This window comes from Grampus griseus (assembly GCF_964374135.1).
Source record: "Grampus griseus genome assembly, chromosome: 7".
Classification (NCBI taxonomy): Eukaryota; Metazoa; Chordata; class Mammalia; order Artiodactyla; family Delphinidae; genus Grampus; species Grampus griseus.
The window spans coordinates 4,190,980-4,211,121 of NC_139001.1; the positions used below are offsets into that span (position 1 = coordinate 4,190,980).

Here is a 20,142-nt window from a genome sequence, read left to right on the forward strand (position 1 = left end):
CCGAGTACGCCGTGGTCCAGAGAGGTATGGGACGGCAGAAAGAGACCCTTGAACAGGGCTGTCAGAAGGAGCCCTGCATGAGGACCAAGCAGGCAAGAGGACATCTCAGCAGATGCCGACAGGGGTGGGGGAGCTGGGCATCTCTGAACTGACCCAAGATGGGGCCTCAAAAGAGAAATTCAGTTGAATTGTTTCTGATACGCCTATGGTAGAGCTGAGCTTGGGGTGCAATCAGCGCCCCACTTCACACTGGCTACGTGCTAAGTATGTTTCTGTCTGAATTTAGGCCACCAGAAAGCACAGAGCAAACCTGCAACCCTTTTCTATTCTCAGGAACCTGCATTTGGGTCATAATTTTCTCTGATTTCACTTTGCCATGCTGCTCTTATTTCTCCTTGATCTTGGTGTCTCGCCTATGGTTATGCCGTTATCCCACTACCCACATTATTATTATCTGACCTGAATCCTATTTGGAACAAGGCAAGGCATATATGGACCTGAGAACATATGTGTGTATCAAGTAGATAGTTAAAGTAAGTTATAACCCAGGTTTCAAAACTCTCAGGCATAAAGCCCTCTGAGAAGGGGGACCCTTCCTGCAGGAGGTTGGATCTGAGGCCTGGGGGCTGCAGGAGGCTATCCACCGTGGGCCGGCAGGGGAGCTGAAATGCACAAGGTGCTTTCCTATAGGATAGCAGCCCCCAAATTCACAGGTGAGACTTGGATCCTGGTCCGGGTTGACCTTTATGTTGGCAAATAGCTCTCTATGCTCATTGGTCCCATCAGAGGTGGAGCTGGTCATGGCAGCATTGGGGCATCAAGTCCTTCTCTGAGCTCCCGCCGAGGCTCAGCTGCTGAAGCCCCCGCTGCTCCTGTGGCCCAGGTAGAGCTGGTGAGGGCCCAGCAGAAGCGGCCATTCTGAGAGCGCGCTTTCTAACTACTAGTAAAGTGGGTTTACTTGGTGATGCACAGGCCAGGAATTTACTCACTGCAAGGCTGGAAGAAGAGCGTCATGGATGGGTTAACTGGTAAATGAAGAGTCTGTCTTGACCAGAGAAAGAGAGAGAACTTAAACCACAGAACCTCGGCAGGGAAGGTTCAAGGCCCATGTCGTATGGCCTGGGGGAACACGGGGCATATATGAGGATCGGTTCTGGGGCCCAAACCCTTTGGGCAGACACAGCAGGTGGGGACATTTCTGCACCAACTTTGTGCTGACAGGGGCACCTACCAACCATCTTCCCTCCCTCAAACACAGGGCATGAATTTTTTTTTTTTTTTTTTTTGCGGTACGCGGGCCTCTCACCGTTGTGGCCTCTCCCGTTGCGGAGCACAGGCTCCGGACGCGCAGGCTCAGCGGCCATGGCTCACGGGCCCAGCCGCTCCGCGGCATGTGGGATCTTCCCGGACCGGGGCACGAACCCGCGTCCCCTGCATCGGCAGGCGGACTCTCAACCACTGCGCCACCAGGGAAGCCCCAGGGCATGAATTTAAAAAAAAAAAAAAACACTCACACTCAAATTCTTCTCCTTTTATATCATTTCATCCAAGTTAATCTCTTGGGCTTTGCCTTTACGGTAGTACTCTTTTCTTTAAACACATTTATTCGGTTGATCATCTATGCTGTAAATATTTGTATTATCGTCAAACATGCCACCTAATGCCAAACATGCTTTTAAAACTTAGACCCGAACGCCTTTTTAGGAAAAAAAAAACTTTATTAAAAAAAAATAACTTACAAATGGAAAGAACTCTCTGAAATACTAGGTTTGTTTCGTGCGCCGTGTTACAGACTGGAATAGTGTTGCTTTCTTTATTTTCAATGTAACTTCACAATAATATTAATGTCACAAACTGCATTACAGAGCAGTTTTCGTTCCATATCCCAGACCGGGTCAAAATACCACACAGATAGAAAACTATCGTAAATAAAACATTTCAGCCAAAACCGGCATGTATTTATATATATATTTATATGTATGCGTGTGTGTGTATGTATATATATATATATATACTTTCAAAACAGCTAACAATTAATGTCATCCTTAGTCAAAACGGAAATCAAACTAATGTCGAAACTACAACACTGAATATATGTCAGCATTATACCTCCCATACAATATTTAAAATATATTTAAACTTTCAAATACATTTAGAAGGTACATCAAGGGTGAGAAAAATAAAGTCTTAAGATTTAAATACAAACCACCATATAAAACCTTCGGGGAGCACAGAAAAGTCCTATTTTACAGAAGTGCAGGCAAGGCTGTCCCGCAGCTGCTGTGACAAGCAGCGGGGACTGCTCGGCACAGCCCCGCACGGTGGGTGCCACTCCGTCGGGACACACGGCCAGGTGACAGACAGCCGCATTGGCACGAGAGAGAGAGAGAAAGGAGCCACAGGGACGCACGTTCCCCTTTTCACGCAACCGCGGCATCAAGCCTGAAGCCACTTTGCTTTACTGTGGAAAATGACGCAGCCCAGTGCCCTGCTGGGAGCAAGCACCCATCCCGGAGGCCGTGCAGAGCGCGTCACTTGGTGTTTTGCTCCAAAGCCGAGTACTCGGTCTCCGACACTCGGGAGGCATCGATGAGCTTGGTGAGACCCGTTTTGGCCGAGTACTTGAAGATGAAGGCTTTCATCAGCTCGTACCTGTAGTTGCGGTTGATGAAGCTGTAGAGCACGGGGTTGACGCAGCAATGCACCAGGGACAGGCACTGCGTGACGTGCAGAGCCGTGAAGAGGAAGTTCTCCAGCTGGCAGGTGAAGGGGATGTAGTGGAGGATGGAGAAGATGTCCAGCAGTACCACGACGTGGTAGGGGAGCCAGCACACGAGGAAGACCACCACGTAGGAGAAGATGATCTTCCGGCTGCTGTGCTTTTCCTGGTCGCTGGAGGAGGAGATGGCTCGGGCGAGCAGGAAGTAGAAGACGGCAATGATGGAGAAAGGGAGGGCAAAGCCCAGGACCACGGAGATCAGCTCCATGCTGATCAGCCACTCCTTGACGCTGTGCTCGGGGTAAAACGACCGGCAGTAGGTCTCATTGTTCGAAGCGGACGTGACAGTCTTCAGGTAGTAGGTGTCGGGCAGGGACACGCAGAAGGCCAGGAGCCACGCCAGGACACACACGGCACGACGCGCCATCTTCTTCTTGCGGCTGGAGGTGTTGGTGAAGTAGGCGACAGAGAGGTAGCGGTCCACGCTCATGCACGTAAGGAAGAAGATGCTGCCAAAGAGGTTGATGGAGAAGATGAGGTGAGTGACCTTGCACGTGAGCTCACCCATGGGCCACTGGTTATGCTGCACGAGGCTGACCACCCAGACCGGGATGGTGACCACCACCCACAGGTCGGCGATGGCCAGGTTCAAGACGTAGCAGTGCGTGTCGTAGCCCGTGGTCTTGGCCTGGATGTTCACCCAGACCACCACGGAGTTGGCGATCATGCCGATCACGAAGATGAAGAGGTAGATGAAGGAGAGCGTGTGCAGCAGGGCGCTCTTGTTGGGCGTGTTGGCGCACTGCACAGTGTCCACGACGATGCAGTCACTGCTGTTGCACGGCCAGCTGATGTCGGAGAAGTTCCCCGGCTCCGAGTAGTCGAAGACGTGCAGATCCATGGTGTCACGGGCAGCGATCAGACGGCCTACGTGCAAAGGCAAACGAAAGGATGGAAGACCAGAACGGCTCCATTAGCCAACACTCCAGATCTGTAAAACGCTTTCCCAGTGCCCCTGTGCGCTCAGCGCTTTCCCCGTAGCTCCCTAGTATCTTTGCGAAGAAAGGAGAAAAGAAACCAAACATAACAGAATCTGCAGAAGAAAACACACCCAGATTCTAAATCCCTGTGGATCTAAATCCATCTCTCTCAAAGAGAGAAACAATGTTTGCTTTCTCTGTCTTTGCAGGGTTGTGTTCTCAAGACATCGTCAGCCTGGCTGTGCCCAGGGTGTGAGACCGACACAGTCCGGAGGCCAGAGGGACATCAGGCCCTGAGTCTCAGGCCCAGTAGTGCCGAGGGCCCGCTCATTCTCTGCTGGGGAGGGCAGAGCCATCTCACCTATGTCCCCAAGAGCGGCGGGGTGGGTCTCTTCCTGGCACTGGTGTATTACAAGTGTCCTGATCGCCTGTCTCAGGTCCACTGCGGTTTGCAGTCAGGAGGCCCCTGGAGATGCGGGCAGCGTGTGGCACGCCCTGCAGCTTCCCTGCACCCCAAACCTGCAGCCTCTGACTTTGCCATGTGGTTCACAACTCAGCGCAACCAACCAGCTGTCTCAAAGTGTGGGCCATTGCCTAGTTTTCCATCTTCTATTTGTCCAGCTGCTTCAAGAGTAACTGGTGTCAAGACCCAAAGCACAAAAACCACCACCTGCTGCATCTCTGGAGGGGCTGACTTTTCTCGTCTTCCCTGCTGACCCGGCATGAGGTCAACACTCTCAACTGTCACCATTTTAACACCCATGGAGAACCCAGGCCCGAGGCTCCACTATGCCTGGAAATGATTCCCCCACAAACACCAGCTTCGAGAGCTGCCCAGGGCTGTCTTCTGCTGACTGGTCCACCCAAGGGCCCTGAAATCCCTCCACCACCTGCCGTGGGATGGCAGCCTCACTGCATGACTACGGGAAGGAAGATGTAAAATGAAACTATTCAACCTGAGGGTGCCCTGATCGGAGTTATCACCTGGAGTAAGGAGTCTGTGCTTCCTTTTCACCTGTTGCAGGTAATGACCGACCACGGGCCAAGCTTATTTGCCAAGTTCGCTTAAAGTGGACTCCAGGGCTTCCCTGGTGGCACAGTGGGTTACGAATCCACCTGCCAATGCAGGGGACATGGGTTCGAGACCCTGGTCCGGGAAGATTCCACATGCCGCAGAGCAACTAAGCCCATGCGCTACAACTACGGAGCCTGCGCTCTAGAGCCCACGAGCCACAGCTACTGAGATCACGTGCTGCAACTACTGAAGTCCGCGAGCCTAGAGCTTGTGCTCCGCAACAAGAGAAGCCACCGCAGTGAGAAGCCCGCGCACGGCAACGAAGAGTAGACCCCGCTCGCCGCAACTAGAGAAAGCCCGCGCGCAGCAACGAAGACCCAGCACAGCCAAAAATAAATTAATTAATTATTTTTTTTAAAAAATAAAGTGGACTCCAGGCCACATGTAAGAGCTCCCAGAGGATGAGGACTATGGTCCCTGGGTCAGTGCCCAGGTGACCGGGCTAAGGGTCTGCAGAGGCCCAGCTGGGAAAGCACCCATCTGGCGATCAGACCTTCCTGGATAGGGCTTCAGGTTCCTCACTCATTAGTGTTTAATTTGAGACGAGCTAACCTGTCGTGTGCCGCTGCTTTCTCAGGACACCAGCACACATCTCACGGAGCTGCTTAAGAATTCACGGGCCTGAGACAGAACCTAACACAAGCAGACACTCAAAACTCCATGCCCGCCCCTCCCCCTCTCTTTACCTATTAGAAAGCACAGGCTCACTTAGCTTTTGCTCCACGTTCAAAACTGACTCTTCCCAGCTGCTGGGAAACGTCCTGCCCTGGAGGGAGACGCAGGAGCCCCGCAGAGAGCGCGGTTTGATGCTCTCACCTCCAGGCTTCGTGAACAGAATCCCAAGAAGTGAGACCGTCTGCTGCCTCCCAGGGCTGCCTCCAAACTCACGGCAGAGGACCTGCTCTTGAATCCCGTTTAGGGAGACAGCCCTCAGGCTCCTGTCCCTTCTCCTCTGTGGGTTGTAAGCGGCCTCTGGTTCCCCTCCAGGTGACCTGACCACACCTCAGTGTCCCCTGCCGCTGACGGAGATGGCTGGACCTCCCAGGAGGTGGCTGGAACCGCGGGCCCTGCAACCGGGAAGCCTGGTGGTCCTCAGTCACCCCACCAGGAGGACCCTCGGGCCCTGGGACCACCAGCTTGTCGCAAGACCTGACCCGTAGCGCGCCCACGCAGAGTCAGCCGGGTCAAGTTAGGACAAATAAACTGCTCACGTTAAGAGACTCTGGAATGCCCTGTCCTAAGAGGCAGCTCCAGGACCCCAAGAGGACATGGACACACAGAGGACGCCTCTGCGAAGCCAGGCCGCCGACCCACTGGATGGGCCTCAGCGTGGGCAGCCACCCCCAGACCAAGCCTTCAAGGTACTACTGCCCCCTCCCGCTGCCCGGGCTGCTCACCTGCCTGGCGCTGACTGCGCCCGCGGCAGCCCTGACCCCAGATGAGGGCAACGGGGGATTTGCGCTTTCCTCGCCTGCCTGGCTCTAGCGTGCTGACGCTTCTCCCCCGTTTCCTTAAAACGAAACACATTTGCAGCATGGCTTAGTTTTATAAAGCGCTTGCACCCCGTGACCTCATCTGCCCCGAGCCCCTGCAGAGCAGAGAAGCTCAGCTAGAGGACGAGCCACAGCCCCGCCACAGCCCCACAACGGTGGGCTGGCCCCTGGCTGGGGCTCCTTCGTCTGCCCGCACTGGCACAGCCCTAGCAGGCCTCGGCGGACACAGCCAGAAACCCTGGAATGTGGGTCATTCACAGGGGCTGGAGGAAAAGGAAGGACCCCCAGCCTGTGCTGGCCTGACTCGGCTGCCGTGTCCTCACCTCTGTCTTCAACCCAAGGAGTCATTCCGCTCGCTGGGACACTCTTGTGCCCTGCAGGGTCCAGGTGGCGGGGCACTGCTCAGTGTGGACAGAGGGACGCACGCACGCAGGGGACCTCGGGGAAATGCCAGGCGTCTGTGTCCCTCTAAGACCCCACTTCTCCCACACAACAGACCGTCCGCACTCACACCACTGGGGCTGGGCCAGCCCTCGGTGTTTCCTGAGCTGGAGCCGCGGTGGGAAAGGGCTCAGGGACCCTGAATCGGTCCTTTGGTTTCTGCTCTCTGGGTGATGAAAACCTGATTTAGTGATCACTGGTCCTCTGAGCCCAAAATGTTACTCGTGAACCGGGCACGTCACTCCCTGCAGCCGTCCTTTTCCCTCGCTCCTGGACAGCATGAGGGAATCTTCCAGAAAGGGCTGAGGGGAGAGCAGAGGCTGGGGGGCTCCTCGCTGGAGCTTGAAAGCCAATTGGCCGGGCTTCCCTGGTGGCGCAGTCGTTGAGAGTCCGCCTGCCGATGCAGGGGACGCGGGTTCGTGCCCCGGTCCGGGAAGATCCCACATGCCGCGGAGCGGCTGGGCCCGTGAGCCATGGCCGCTGAGCCTGCGCGTCTGGAGCCTGTGCTCCGCAACGGCAGAGGCCACAGCAGTGAGAGGCATGCGTACCGCAAAAAAAAAAAAAAAGAAAGCCAGTTGGCCCCACTGATCAATCATCAATCACCGATCACCTATCACTGATCACCCATCAGCCCAGGAGATGAGGCCAGAGGCCCATGCCTTGACCACCAGCCTCCTGCTGGGGAACCCACCCACCCCGACCCCACGGCCGAGGCTCCAGTGGTCCAGAGAAGGAACAGAAGCACCAACAGAGGAGGTTAAACAGGCAGTGCAGTAATCCAGTCCTTCCCCGATTTAAGCGGGAAGCTGAAGGGGGAAAAAAAGAAGGAACGCCAGACGATAGCGTAGCTTCGGTCATTTGTTATTTTACATGCATTCTGCTCTGGAAACAAACAAGGGCTCTTTCCAGAAAAGAGACTATTATGATATAAGACAATCTGCCATGTTACGTCACATGTGGTCCGTGGTTGTCTGAGCGTGTGTCCCAGAGGTCTGGGGCTAACGGTGTGCGCCTCTCACTGCCCCACTGAAGACAAGAATCTTCCTAAGTCACTGGCTTAGGTTTTAACAAGTGATGCTCTCAGATCTCCTGACCCAAACAAACACATGACACAGCAACCACGAAATATCGACCCAGGCCCCTGGTTCCCCAAGACCTGGCCAAACCTGAGGGAGGAGGGGGTGAGGGAGGCTTTCCACCGAGCCCCTGGGGCCACTCAAACCCCCTGAGATCCTGCACCAGTCTCATCTCCAGGAAAAGCGGGAGTGGGGATCACCCCATCCACTGTGGAGGCCCCACTGCCTGTGCCAACCAGGAAGGACCTGCGGGCCCGACACTCTCGTATACACAGTGACACCTCCCAGCCGTGTGGCTGGGCTGCGGACCCCAGGGCCTGGAACAGATGCCCTCGTCCACTGGGACCTGACCCCCTCTGCTGGAATAAACCAGCAGTTCTGTTCCTGTCAGCTTGGGCCAGAGCTGAGGAGGGACTTCTGGGTGTTAGTCCCACCTGCCCACTGCCTGCCTCCCTGTGGGCCAGGCCCCCCGCCAGGGTGGACAGGAGAATGAGAGACCACTTCTGACACAGGTCATAACATCTGCATAAAGATTCCTGATGGAAGGAAAAAAACAGGGCTTGGAATAAAAGATTCTTACCATTGTTTGTTCACACCATTGTTTAATTTTACAAGTTCTCCTCTCAAAATATATATTCCCAGGTCCCCAAATGTACATGCAAAAATGTTTACTGAAGCACTATTTATAAACCAGCAAAAAACTAGGGACAACATAAATGTCTACCCATGGAGGACAGCAAACCACTTTCTGGAGTATAATGCAGCTGTACAAAGAAATAGGAAACCTCCTTTTACAAACGTGGAAAGTTACACTTATACATATACCGTAATCTCATGTATGTTAAAAAAAACCCCAAAATTATGTGTATTTTTATAGATAAATATATGGGTGTAAAGGAATGGGAAAAAGATCTGCAGTAAGTATAACTTTGGGTTGGGAGTGTGGGATGAGGGGACAAAGGGGGAACTGTAGTTTCTACTCTATATGCTTCCGTATGATTTGAAACTTGCTATCAAGAATTCTGTAAATGTGAATAGAGGGAGGAATGTTTCCCAGAACAGTAAAGGTTCACGGCCCATTTTTTTCTAGACCAGGGAGATCCCACTGAGAACAAAGGAGTAATCATCACTTTTCATTCCCTTTTCCCCAACACGTACTGCTTTATCTCACCGAACCCCCCTCCAGGGATCACTTCCCACAGATTCCATGCCCAACACCTGCTTCTGGAGAGCGTCGCACTTCTGCCAGGACAGGAAGTGGATTTTCCTACAGCCTGAGGATGGAGGGCCAGCATCCGTCCATCCCGCCTCCCGCACCGGCCTGGGGTCTGTAAAGGAACTCATCTGCCACTCGCATCCCCAAATGGTGGAAGGGAGATGCACCACTCATTTCTCAGGCTTATTATTCATCAATCGAGTATCCTTGGCAACCACTTCAAGCGGCCTGACACATTCAGCTGCTTCCAAATGGTTGCCCTGCGCTCACCAGGCCAGCTGGGGGCAAAGCCAGAATGAGAATCTCCAAGTTCAGGGTCCCCATGGGGTGGCAGTTTGGCCTGCAAGGAATATGTCCTTTCACTGGCCAAAAGTCACTCCCCTCCAGGACACAGACTGCCACGTGTTCAGGTGTCTGGCCGGTGTTCCCCAAAAATGCCTTCAGTATGTTTGCAATTTCCGATCACAATCCCGGAAGACCCTTCCCGACCAACCCCTGAGCCCCTCGCTCCCCAAATAAATTCCATCCCAGATATCCCCTCTGTTTCTCCCGGCTTCTCCCAGCCCGGCCGCGCATCTCCAGTCCGTGTCACTGGGCTATTGGTGTGTTTCCCCTCATCCTCAAGCTCCCACCCCACGACGTCTTACTCTCTGTGTACAGAGCAGCCAGCAATGGCACCTGGACAAAGTAGGTGTTCAATGAATTCATAGTCAATGAATCGACCATGAATCGACCTCCCCCAAGACCAGAAATCTGAGGTTATCAATGGAAGTGGAGGCCCAGAAGGGACTTTTCTGAAATCCTCACAGAGCTAAGATAAACATCACCGGTTTCTATGTCCCCAGATGTTTGTGGAGCCCCTTCTGTGAGGGGCACTGCTCTGGGGCATAACAAACTGGAACCAATCACACCCGTCTGCCCCCAGGAACTCGCCAAGTAACCGAGAGGTTCAGGAAGGCAGGAGGGCGGTGCCGGACCCCCAAGGAGAGAGGGGATGGTGGGATGCTCAGTGATATGCCATGAGGAGGGTCACTGAGTCTGGCTGAAACAGTCAGGCGGGGCCTGTCCACGCAGGAGCCACCAAGGCCTTGAGCAAGGGACTGGCTTTGGGGCAGAAAAGGAGGAAAGAGGTGACACAAACCACGGAGAAGGCTTGCACTGGAGGCTGGGTGCAGGTCAGACTGGAGGCAAAAGCCAGGATGCCGTGCAGAGAGGCGAACACAGGCCAGGCCGCCCAGGGCACCAGCTCGGACGCCAAGGGGCCCTCTGGGCCCTCCAGGACCTCTGCCTGCAGGTGGTCTTGTTAACTGGTCTTCTGCAATTGGGACTTGTGTCCTCCCAGGGTGGAATTTCACGGAGCAGCTCAGTGTTGTCCCAACAGGATGACCCAGCTCGGCTAATCTAGCTGCTGGGCACCTGGAAACTGAGGTCAGACAGGCAGCAGGACCAACAATCTCAGGGGTGCGGCTCGTACCAGCTCTCATCACTCTCCCCACTCCCAAGGGACTCTCCAGTGGCACTCAGCCTCTGGTCTCCTGTGAAAGCCCTGCCCCTTCTACTACTCAGCCCAGTGCAGTCTGCGTAAAGAGGGCCCGCATCATCTGTAAAGGTCATTAGGAAACCGCACGTCATTGGCGTTTGTTTCACTTCTTACCAATCCTGCATTAGATCTACGGGAAAGTCCAGGAAAGCTTCAGCCCAAGCCTGGGAGGCCACCTGCTGGGGCTGAGAGCAGAATGGGGGCGGCGTGTCCCCCACCCCGTGTCGCGCAGACAGAACAATGCTGTCCTGACTGCTTACTTTACACAAGTCAAGAATTGCTCTGAATCACTCGAACACTTAAAACAATAATAGAGAGAGAGAGAGAGAAAGAAAAATCCAAGCCCTAATTCAGATATGGGCCGCCTATTTCCAGAGTCCTCAGACACACTACACACGGACACACAGGGCAGCCTTGTCCACTGTAAGTATTGGGGGAGATAAAACGAACCCCACATCCAGAAACCTGATCTGCTCTATTGTGCTTAGCAGCCCAACAGGGAAGCAGTGCCGGACCCAGAAGGGCAGATCCAGAGATTCCCACGGCACAAAGGCTGCCGTCTGATGGGTGTAAACAGAGCCCTGATTCCCACCCAGCTTAGTATCAGGATGAGGTAGTGGGAGGTCAGCCAGCCCAGGACAGCCACTCACCTCCGGCTACACACAACGGGGTTCCCAGGAGAACAGGACGCAATCTTAGACAAAATTAAGCGAAGACCCGACCAAGATTTCTGTTACAGTAAGAGAACTGGAAGATGCTAGCCACCAGGCTGGCAGGGCCCTCACCATGCGGTCCCCATGCGGCCCCCTGCACCTTTATCTGTCCCTTGACCTAGAGTGGTCCAAGGCCACCTGAGGTGGTCTCAGCCCCTCCACCTTTAAATGCTTGGAACAAAAAAAGAAGGGGTCAGCTTCCAAACCTACTTGGGGCTCAGCAAAATTTTCACTATAAAAATATGTAATTCTCTCATCACTTGAAGAACCAAGCAACGTTTGTTTTTTTCCAATTCTAAGCTAGTAGATTCTTATGTAACCAAAGTATCAAAGATTCCCTGCAGAAAACCATTAAGGATTCAAAATCAGAGGACTCCCCCTTTTTTCCTTTCTTTCTTTTCTTTCTGCTTGCTTGCATTTACTTTAATAAGACATATGTGTCCCAGAGCTACAATTTCCTGGACTTTAAAAACACTTGACACGACACACAGATGTCCACCTACACACATGCAGTTCGATTGGAAGCCCTTCTAATACTGTTTTTGCTCCTGAGTAAAACCAAGCTCCTTGGTTGCCTGTACGAAAAGGACAAATACTTTCTAGCCCCCAATTTCATTCGTGTTCTGCAAAATCACTGAGGACCATCTCAAGTCCTGAGTTACTCTTGGGGCTCACAGAATGACTCTCTTTCAGTCTCAGGTTTGAGTGACCAACTTCCCTTGTGTCTCCTGGAAAACGGGAGCCTCTCTGCCTGGAGTGATCACACAAAAAGCCACTGTTCCTGATTAAGTAGGTTTTTTTGTTTGGGTTTTTGTTTTTTTTTTTCCATCCAGAAAGCCTATACTTTGCCTGTTCTGGACCTGATTAGAAAACATAATACCTTCTCCAGTCTCTCAAGACTTGCTGTTAATATGGGATAACCTCACCTCCGAAGTCCTGACTCAGTTAAGCATCGTCATGCTGCCCGGACTGTACTCTCTGGAACTTTTTTTAAAACTACGATTGCAGTGCACACCCCTTTAAAAAACTCAGATGGGCGGCAAAATACAGGCATTTCTCAATTTTCTTTTGCTTTTCCACTCTAATCCCGTGCAGCCCTCCTCCCCCACCCCGGTTTCCAGGAGGCTGTGGCATCAGGCTCCGCAGTTGTGTGCACACTGGAGTGTTTATTGCAGAGACTGGGGAAAAAAGAGCAAATTGTTTCCAAGCTAGAGCTCCCATGTGCAACTCCGCTTCAGAAAAAGACTCTGCATCTGGGGAAACTCAAGGGCTGATGAAAGAAGGGCAAGCAGTTTATCCATTTAAAATCTATGGGAAGTTAAGCACAGACACCAGCAGCCTCCACTTTCCTTTCTAGGCAAGCCTATTTGATCTCTGCATTTTCCTGGAATAAATAAAGGGACACAAAGGCAGCATCGGCGCATTTAAAAAGAAAAGAAAAAGTTACCACATTAAGATTTTGCAGAATGAAGTTTCAGGGGATGTCAGGGCATCAAATACCTTCAAAGGGCTGTAAACCATTTCAGGGAGGCCTCTTCTACATCTGGAAAACGTAATTATCCTGGTGTGAGCAAGTGAATTGAGAGAAAAGAAGGAAGGAAAGAAGAAAGAAGGAAGGACAGACTGAAGGAAGGAAGAGAGAGAGAGAGAAAGGAAGAAAGGAAGGAAGGAAGAAAAGAAAGAAAGAAAAGAAAAGAAAGAAAGAAAGAAAGAAAGAAAGAAAGAAAGAAAGAAAGAAAGAAAGAAAGAAAGAAAGAAAAGAAAAGAAAGAAAGAAAGAAAGAAAGAAAAGAAAAGAAAGAAAGAAAGAAAGAAAGAGAGAGAGAAAGAAAGAAAAAGAAAGAAAAAAGGAGACAGCCAGTCTGACTTTTACAACTTCTCATTCTCCCTGGAACTTACAAGTCTTGGCTAGCCACCCAACCCTGACCTCACTGCAAAGTTTTTACTTTCCGTCACCCCTCAAACCTTTATGCAGGCTAACAAAATTCGTTTTACTTTAGGAGTATAATTAAATTGCAAAATCCTACACTTGTGTGTGTGTCTTTTTTTTTCCAGCTGAAGTTGGATTTAACACCTTCTGAGCGAACAATAGATACTCAAATTAGATCAGGAGGGATGCAGTCAAGAGACAAGACCACCGAGCTGTATTTAACATTCACCCTTACAGCTTCCGGACTTACAGGCCCTGGTAATCCTCCAAAGCAGTGAATTCAAACCACTCTGGACCCAAAGAGATTCTCAGCCCAGTTTTCTTCTTCGCTCAAGGATGCCTCTTCATAAATGGTACATCTTTCTGGAATTACACATTCACTGCCAATTCTATTTCCCAGTGGATATACCAGAAGCAAAACAGGTAGGCAGCGGTGCCAAGCTGATCCCAATGCCAACCTTGAGCAAGCTGAATGGACAGTCTGCCTTCTTGTGAAGTTCTCTGCTTGCAAATAAACCCCAGATTCCTCAATCCAACGAACACACACACACACACACAGAGTGCCTTCCACTTCAGAAAACTGCCCTTTTTTACTTTCTGCAGCCAAGGTGAAGCCCCCAGTTAACAACCACACTCTGCAATGCAGCCCTGCAACACGCAGCCTGTGCTTTCAGAAACCAGACCTGCAGACTCTCCAACACCCATCACAGCTTATAAGAAAGAAGAGCTCTGGAAAAGACCATTAGCTTAAGAGCAGAGCCCCTGCCCGCCATCCTCCCTTCCTTTCTAAGCAAGGCTGCCGACCCAGCACAGTTTCCTTACCTCCCGGCTGGACTCCGCTCCGGCTTAGGGCTCAGGGCTCGCCTTCCCAGCTCCTGCGCTCACTGCCTTAGGGTTGAGCACTTTGCAGGAAGTGTGAGCTCTCGGGCTGCAGATTTGCGTTATATACACTGCAGGGAGGCGGCCTCTAGATGGCAGCTTTGTAACCCGCATCTCCTCCCTCCCTCCTCCAGCCACCCCCTCTCTGCGCGCGCGCGCGCGCACACACACACACACACACACACACACACACACACACACACACACACACACACACACACACACACACACACACACACACACACGCTTGCATGCACGCACACACTTGCACCCGCGCACACACACCCCTCTTGTAAACCCCGATCTGTAATTTCCGGCCAAGCTCTCCCACACAAGCACACTCTTGGGAAACCCCAGCCTGCCTTCATTTGCAAAGTTTAATGAAGCTACAAGGTCCAGACCCCGGGGGGAGATGTGTCAGCAGAAGAGAGAAAAAAAAAGGCAAAGAAACCCTAATGCTTTGCAAAATCATCAAATATTTATCTGGTCTCAGGTATATCTTAATAATCCCATTAACACCAAGAATTCCTTTGAATGCCTCTTAGCTCTAGGGAAGACTTTGTTCCCAAGACAAATTGCTCTGAACTTCTGAACTTTGGTGTTGATTTATTAAGCCTGGGTTGTCTTTGTTAATTCCTCCAAAACAGAAGTAACAATTTTGGTATGGGAGCAATGAACGCGTACCACAGCATATACAACCAAAGTGAGGGAAAGAGCCTTGCAATAGATTTTAGTCGATTTTATTTAAATACTTTTATCTGTAAAGGACTTTAGGTGCAAAAACCTTGAAAATCTAATGAAAATGATGTTCTGAAGCACACCCAGTGCCAGGCACACATTAGAGGCATCACACGTGTCTTTTGATAATGTCCTTTACGGAGGTGAATTTAGCAAATATTTCTTTATTTTTATTATTGAAATCTACATTCTTATCTAGACGTGGGTAGCTGGAGTTCCATCCATGGGGGAATTGGACCTAAAAATGTGTTCCATATAATAATCACCTCTACTGCCCTATTTACATAGATCAGGATGACTTAAGCTTTCACTTTTCAAGCCGCGCTGAGCTTTTCCCCCCAGTAACGTGCAGGGTTGTGGCTTTTGTTTTGCTTCTGCTTCTCATGGCGTTAGTTCTGTGGCGCAACTCCCTGCGCGCTGGCACCCGGTGTTCCCACTCTCACCCCAGCTGAAGCTTTTTGAGGTTCTTTTTATACTTCTACTAAAAATACCAGCAGACAGCCAAACGCTCCGTCTGGAGGATTGGGAGGTCAAACTCTCACGCGGCCAGAAGGCCTGGGTATGCAGAAAGCCCTTAACAAAAGAAATATTTTGTTTAGATGAAACTTCACAGAGCACAGTGGAAGTCACTGCAAAATGGGAGCTAAGAGCACACCTGCTCCGAGGGCTCTCACGGGGGTCTGCCCACCCTGTCCCTGCCCATCTGGGCGCTGTCCTTAAGAACTGGCACGGATCTTCTTCCTGTCCTGTTGCCTGGGCACCCAAAGCCCCATCTCCGAGCTCCCACAGTGAAAGCTGCTGTAAAGCAAGACCACAGGCAGCTGGCTCTGCGCGCACGCAGGATTTGGGGAGACTGTACGAAAACCCTCGTGACTTTCTCGGTCCTGTTTTCTACCAGCAGGTGACCCTGTGTCTGAGCCTGATGGAAATGTACCTGTGGCGGCCAGAGCAGAGATCTCCTCTGTGACACTGACACCCAGGCTGACTTTCTATTTCTATGAACGTGCTCTGTCCCTTAATGCAATTCTCTTTTGGCAGGTTTGGGGGCAAGACTGAAGCGCAGGATGGGTTTGAATCTGCTCTCAATTAAGTGCGCTACGTTGAAAAGAAAGCAAGCTTTGCCGAGAATCCCGCGACAGGACGCAGTTGCTGAAGTGGAGGAAGGAAAACGCAAAGTAGGTGTTAAAAAAAAGAACACGCTTCAGTTCAGACGCTGTAGGACCTGCTCTCCCCAGTGGCAGAGCTGGGGCGCCTGTCGCAGCACCAGGAGGACGGCGAGGGGTGCAGGAGCCGCGCGGGCACAGTCTGGGTGCAGAGCTGTGTGCATGGGTGCCCCCTGGGACGAGGCCCGCAGCCCTCCCGCGTCTGAGTTCTGCCTGGGTCTCCCCACCCCTGACGGAGAACCCAGTCCTGGGGGAATTGAGAGGGTAAGTAAGCCAATGTTCTGTAAGGGAGGAAGATTCCATCACCCCAGGACCTAAAATGTCTCTTGGAACGTTTGGAAGTCTGCCCCAGCTGGTAGAAGGATTGCATTTGGAAGGGAGGGTTAGTCTTAGAGGAATGAGTTTGGTTCCCCCGCAGTGGGAAACTGAGAAGGCGGGAATGGGTCGCTGTCCCTAGAGCTGTCCCGGCTGACCCAGAATTCATAGCTCCTGGACCTGTTTTGCTCGCCCTGACTACATAGTGCAGCGGGGGCGGTGAAGGGGTTTTAAGCCAAGCCCCCCGCCCCATCCTTCTCTGTCTATAATCTGCACCTGGGATTTTAGACTCCGCAGAGCAGGCTGTCACCTCTGGGCTCTGATTTGCCTGCAGATGTGGCACCATCATCCTCCTGCCTTGAAACCCCACCTCACTTTCAGAGGGATCCTGGAGGGCCAGACTTGTGGCTGGCGGGCTGAGGGCTCCAGGGGAGCACAGTTAGGCTGGAGAGAGCGTGGACTCTGACAACTGCAAATGTGGTCCCAGCTCACCTGCATCATCAGCCCAAGGGCTGAAGACTGGCTCTGCCCAAGGGCGGGCGTTTCGTGCATCCTCAGAGCATCACACAAGGTGTTACGGATTCCTAGAGCCAGCCAGTAGACGTCTTGGCCCGGCGGGAGTCATCTCAGCCAGGACTGGACATCCCCCCAGAATAACAGATACTGACGCCTTCTGTGGGGGAAGGACCTGGAAGGAAGGACAGAGCCCTGCCCACAAGGGGATGGGGGTCCCAGCCTGGGCTCCATCCAAACAGGCCTGATTTGGAACCTGAATTATACATTGTTATCTCCTTAGGCAGCCAACCTCTTTGGGATCTTAGGTTCGGGTCTTTAAAATAATTATAATAGAACGTTCTGTTCTCGGCAGGTGCCTCTCAGGGTTAAATGAAAAGGTTAGAGGCACCTCGCAGGTGCCAGGAAGGCTAGTTCTCTCCCTCTTTGGCCGCGGCCAAATTCTGGTGACACAGAGCATTTTTGAAGATATACAACCCAAGTCTTGCCACATTTTATGAGCTCTTTCATAAAGTTTGGCAAGTTTGCACAATAACAGCTCTGAGTGTGGAACTTTTGCCGGGCTCTGTGCTAAGGGCTGCGTTCTTTCAGTTAATTTTCACAGCAGCAGCCATTAGCCTAAAATGTCTCTAGTTTTGTCCCGCTTTTCTAACTGAGAAAACTAAGGCCCAGAGAGAGTGGGCAAACTGCTCTGGATAGCTGTCAGTGAATAGAAGTGGGATTCAAACCTGGGTTTGCCCAGCTTCACAGCACATGCTATTACCTGGTGCCGCAGAAAGACATACTCTTAAAACAGAAAAACCATTGTGAGACATATATCAGGGTGTGTTAAGTTGGTTCCCTAAAAACAGACTCTCGGATGAGAATTCAGGGCAACTGTTGTGTAAATGATGTGCTCCCAGAAGAACCTGGCACGGATGGGGGAAAAGACAACCAGAGGTGCAATTTCTAGCTAAGTCTCAGCTGCAGCCTGACCCCTCATGTCTCCCTGAAGCCTAAGTTACACCCTAATTTGTCCCAACTCCAGGCAAGGGAGCTGGCTTTTGTGCTCCTATATCCTTCAACCAGTGGATTAGGGCTACTGGCTGATGGATGGGGTAACGTAACCCCCAGATACTCCCCATTCTCAACCTGTGTGGGCAAAGCTACTCCAGTAACCCAAGGTCAGTCTCTCAGAGACTCACCCAGTCTCAAGCCTGGGCAGTAAACCCACATCAAGGGTTGGGGAGGGGTGCACAGAACTAGAAAGGGGTCGGGGGAGCTGAGCACAGCACCGCCAGGGTCCACCGCACTGGGCATCTGTGGCATCTATTGTATCAATTTGACCCAAATAGGAGAGTACTCTCTAATCAAGACTCAGACCAACTTGTTTCTATGCCAGGCCCTTCGCACCTGACATTTTCTGTTCTTGGAATGCTCTTTCCAGTAACGGTTATATGGCTGCCGCCTTCTCACTATCCTGTTCCAGGCTTGAATAAAATTGCTTTAGAGAAACTTGCACCACTCTAGCCAAAAAATCCTCCCATCCCAGTTACTCTGTCATTATCCTGTTTTCTTCATAACAGTTAATCACCATCCAAAGTCATCAGTTCCTTGTTTGTCTTCTCCCCACTAGAGTGTAAATTGCCACAGGGCAAGAATGTGGCTGTTTTGTTTCAAGGCAGTATGCCTGTGGTCACACTCAGTGCTTGGCCCGTAGTAGGTGCTCATAAGTATTACCTGCATAAACTCGGAAAAATCTCACTTTTAAATCAGGTTTTCACCCGTCCCATATTTTGCTCACCTTCTGCCTCGTAGAAATGGGGGGGGGGGGGCGAGGGGGCGGGGGAGAGGGTGGTATTTAGGAAAGAGCCCAGGTTAAGTGCTTTGGGGAAACTTAAAACATAAACCTTGAATTAGGAGGTTGAGATTAACATATACGCACTACTATATATAAAATAGATGACCAGCATGGACCACTGTATAGCACAGGGAACTATACTCAAGATCTTGTAATAACCTATAAGGGAAAAGAATCTGAAAAAGAATATATATGTGTGTATCTATCTATCTATCTATCTATCTATCTATCTATCTATCTATCTATCTATCTATATATACACATATACTTATGAATTGCTGTGCTATACACCTGATAGTAAATCAACTATACGTCAATAAAAAAAAAAACATAAACCTTGAAAGTGGGCAGAAGACTTGAATAGGTACTTCACATAAAAGGATCTACAGATGACCAATACACATATGAAAAGTGTACAACTTCCTTAGTCACTGGAAAAATACAAATTAAAATCACAGGGCCAGACAACTGGACACCCACCGGAAAGAATAAAATGAAAATGACTGAACGTTAGCAAAGGTGTGGAACCACCAGAATTCTCACACACCAATGCTACTTCAACTGTATGTGATGAAGGACCAGCATTCTTTCTTCTTTTTCAATTTCCAGTGCATTTCAGACCAAAATATTGTGCCACTGAGAAAGACTAGTATGGAACTCATGCTACCTGGGCCTCATCATGCAAGTGTGACATCTGCAGTGTCAGTCTTCACTGTCACACAAGGCTACTGACTGTGGATTTGTATGCCACAGAAACGGCGCATTTCTGTAAAAGTATCTAAATGCTCACTCTCGATTTCTGGACCTACCTCTTTGCAGACTAGTAGCAAATAGCTCACAACCCACACTTCCATTGACACACTGTGCCCTGATGGTGGAGGTGCAAATTGCCACAACCAGTTAGGCAGGATTTGCTAAAATTAAACATACACATACCCTCTGACTCAGAAAGTACATTGTAAGGTATATACCCAACTTGAAGGTGCAATATTGCAGCAAAAAATATACCAGAATGCTTATAACAGGACTATTTATAAGAACCCCAAATTAGAAATAACCTGACATTAGCAGAAAAGGATATTACAGACCAGTATCCATCATGAACATAGAAATTTAATCCTTTAAAAATCAAATCAAATACAACAATATAGTTATCATGACTAAGTGGGGTTTACTCTTGAAATGCAAGGCTGGTTTAACATTTGAAAGTCAATATAATTTAATTTACTATATTAATAAAATTAAGTATTTGAAAACATTCAAAATCAATTTGTGATAACAACTTTCAGCAATCTGAAAATAAAATGATTTTGATTTGATTTAATTCCTCAGTTTGATACAGGACATGTATAAACTTGATATAGGGCATGTGTGAATACTTAAGAGTTAACATCATACTTAATGGTGAAAAATTGAACACTTTACATCTAAAATTGAGAACAAGGCAAAGATATCTACTTTTACTATCTCCTTTCAACATTGTACTGATGGTCCTAGCTAGTGCCAATAAGG

At 50.4% G+C, this 20,142-nt stretch overlaps 1 protein-coding gene across 1 annotated transcript; it reads right to left on the minus strand.

The window, feature by feature from the left end:
• Window positions 1-1,567: 1,567 nt before the first annotated feature.
• On the minus strand, window positions 1,568-14,109 carry ACKR3 (atypical chemokine receptor 3). Its single transcript, XM_082658772.1, has 2 exons — window positions 14,005-14,109; window positions 1,568-3,646 (listed from the first exon to the last, which is right to left on the minus strand). The coding sequence occupies exon 2, from the start codon at window positions 3,618-3,620 to the stop codon at window positions 2,532-2,534; it is 1,089 nt and encodes a 362-aa protein (XP_082514898.1). The 5' UTR covers window positions 3,621-3,646; window positions 14,005-14,109; the 3' UTR covers window positions 1,568-2,531.
• Window positions 14,110-20,142: the final 6,033 nt, after the last annotated feature.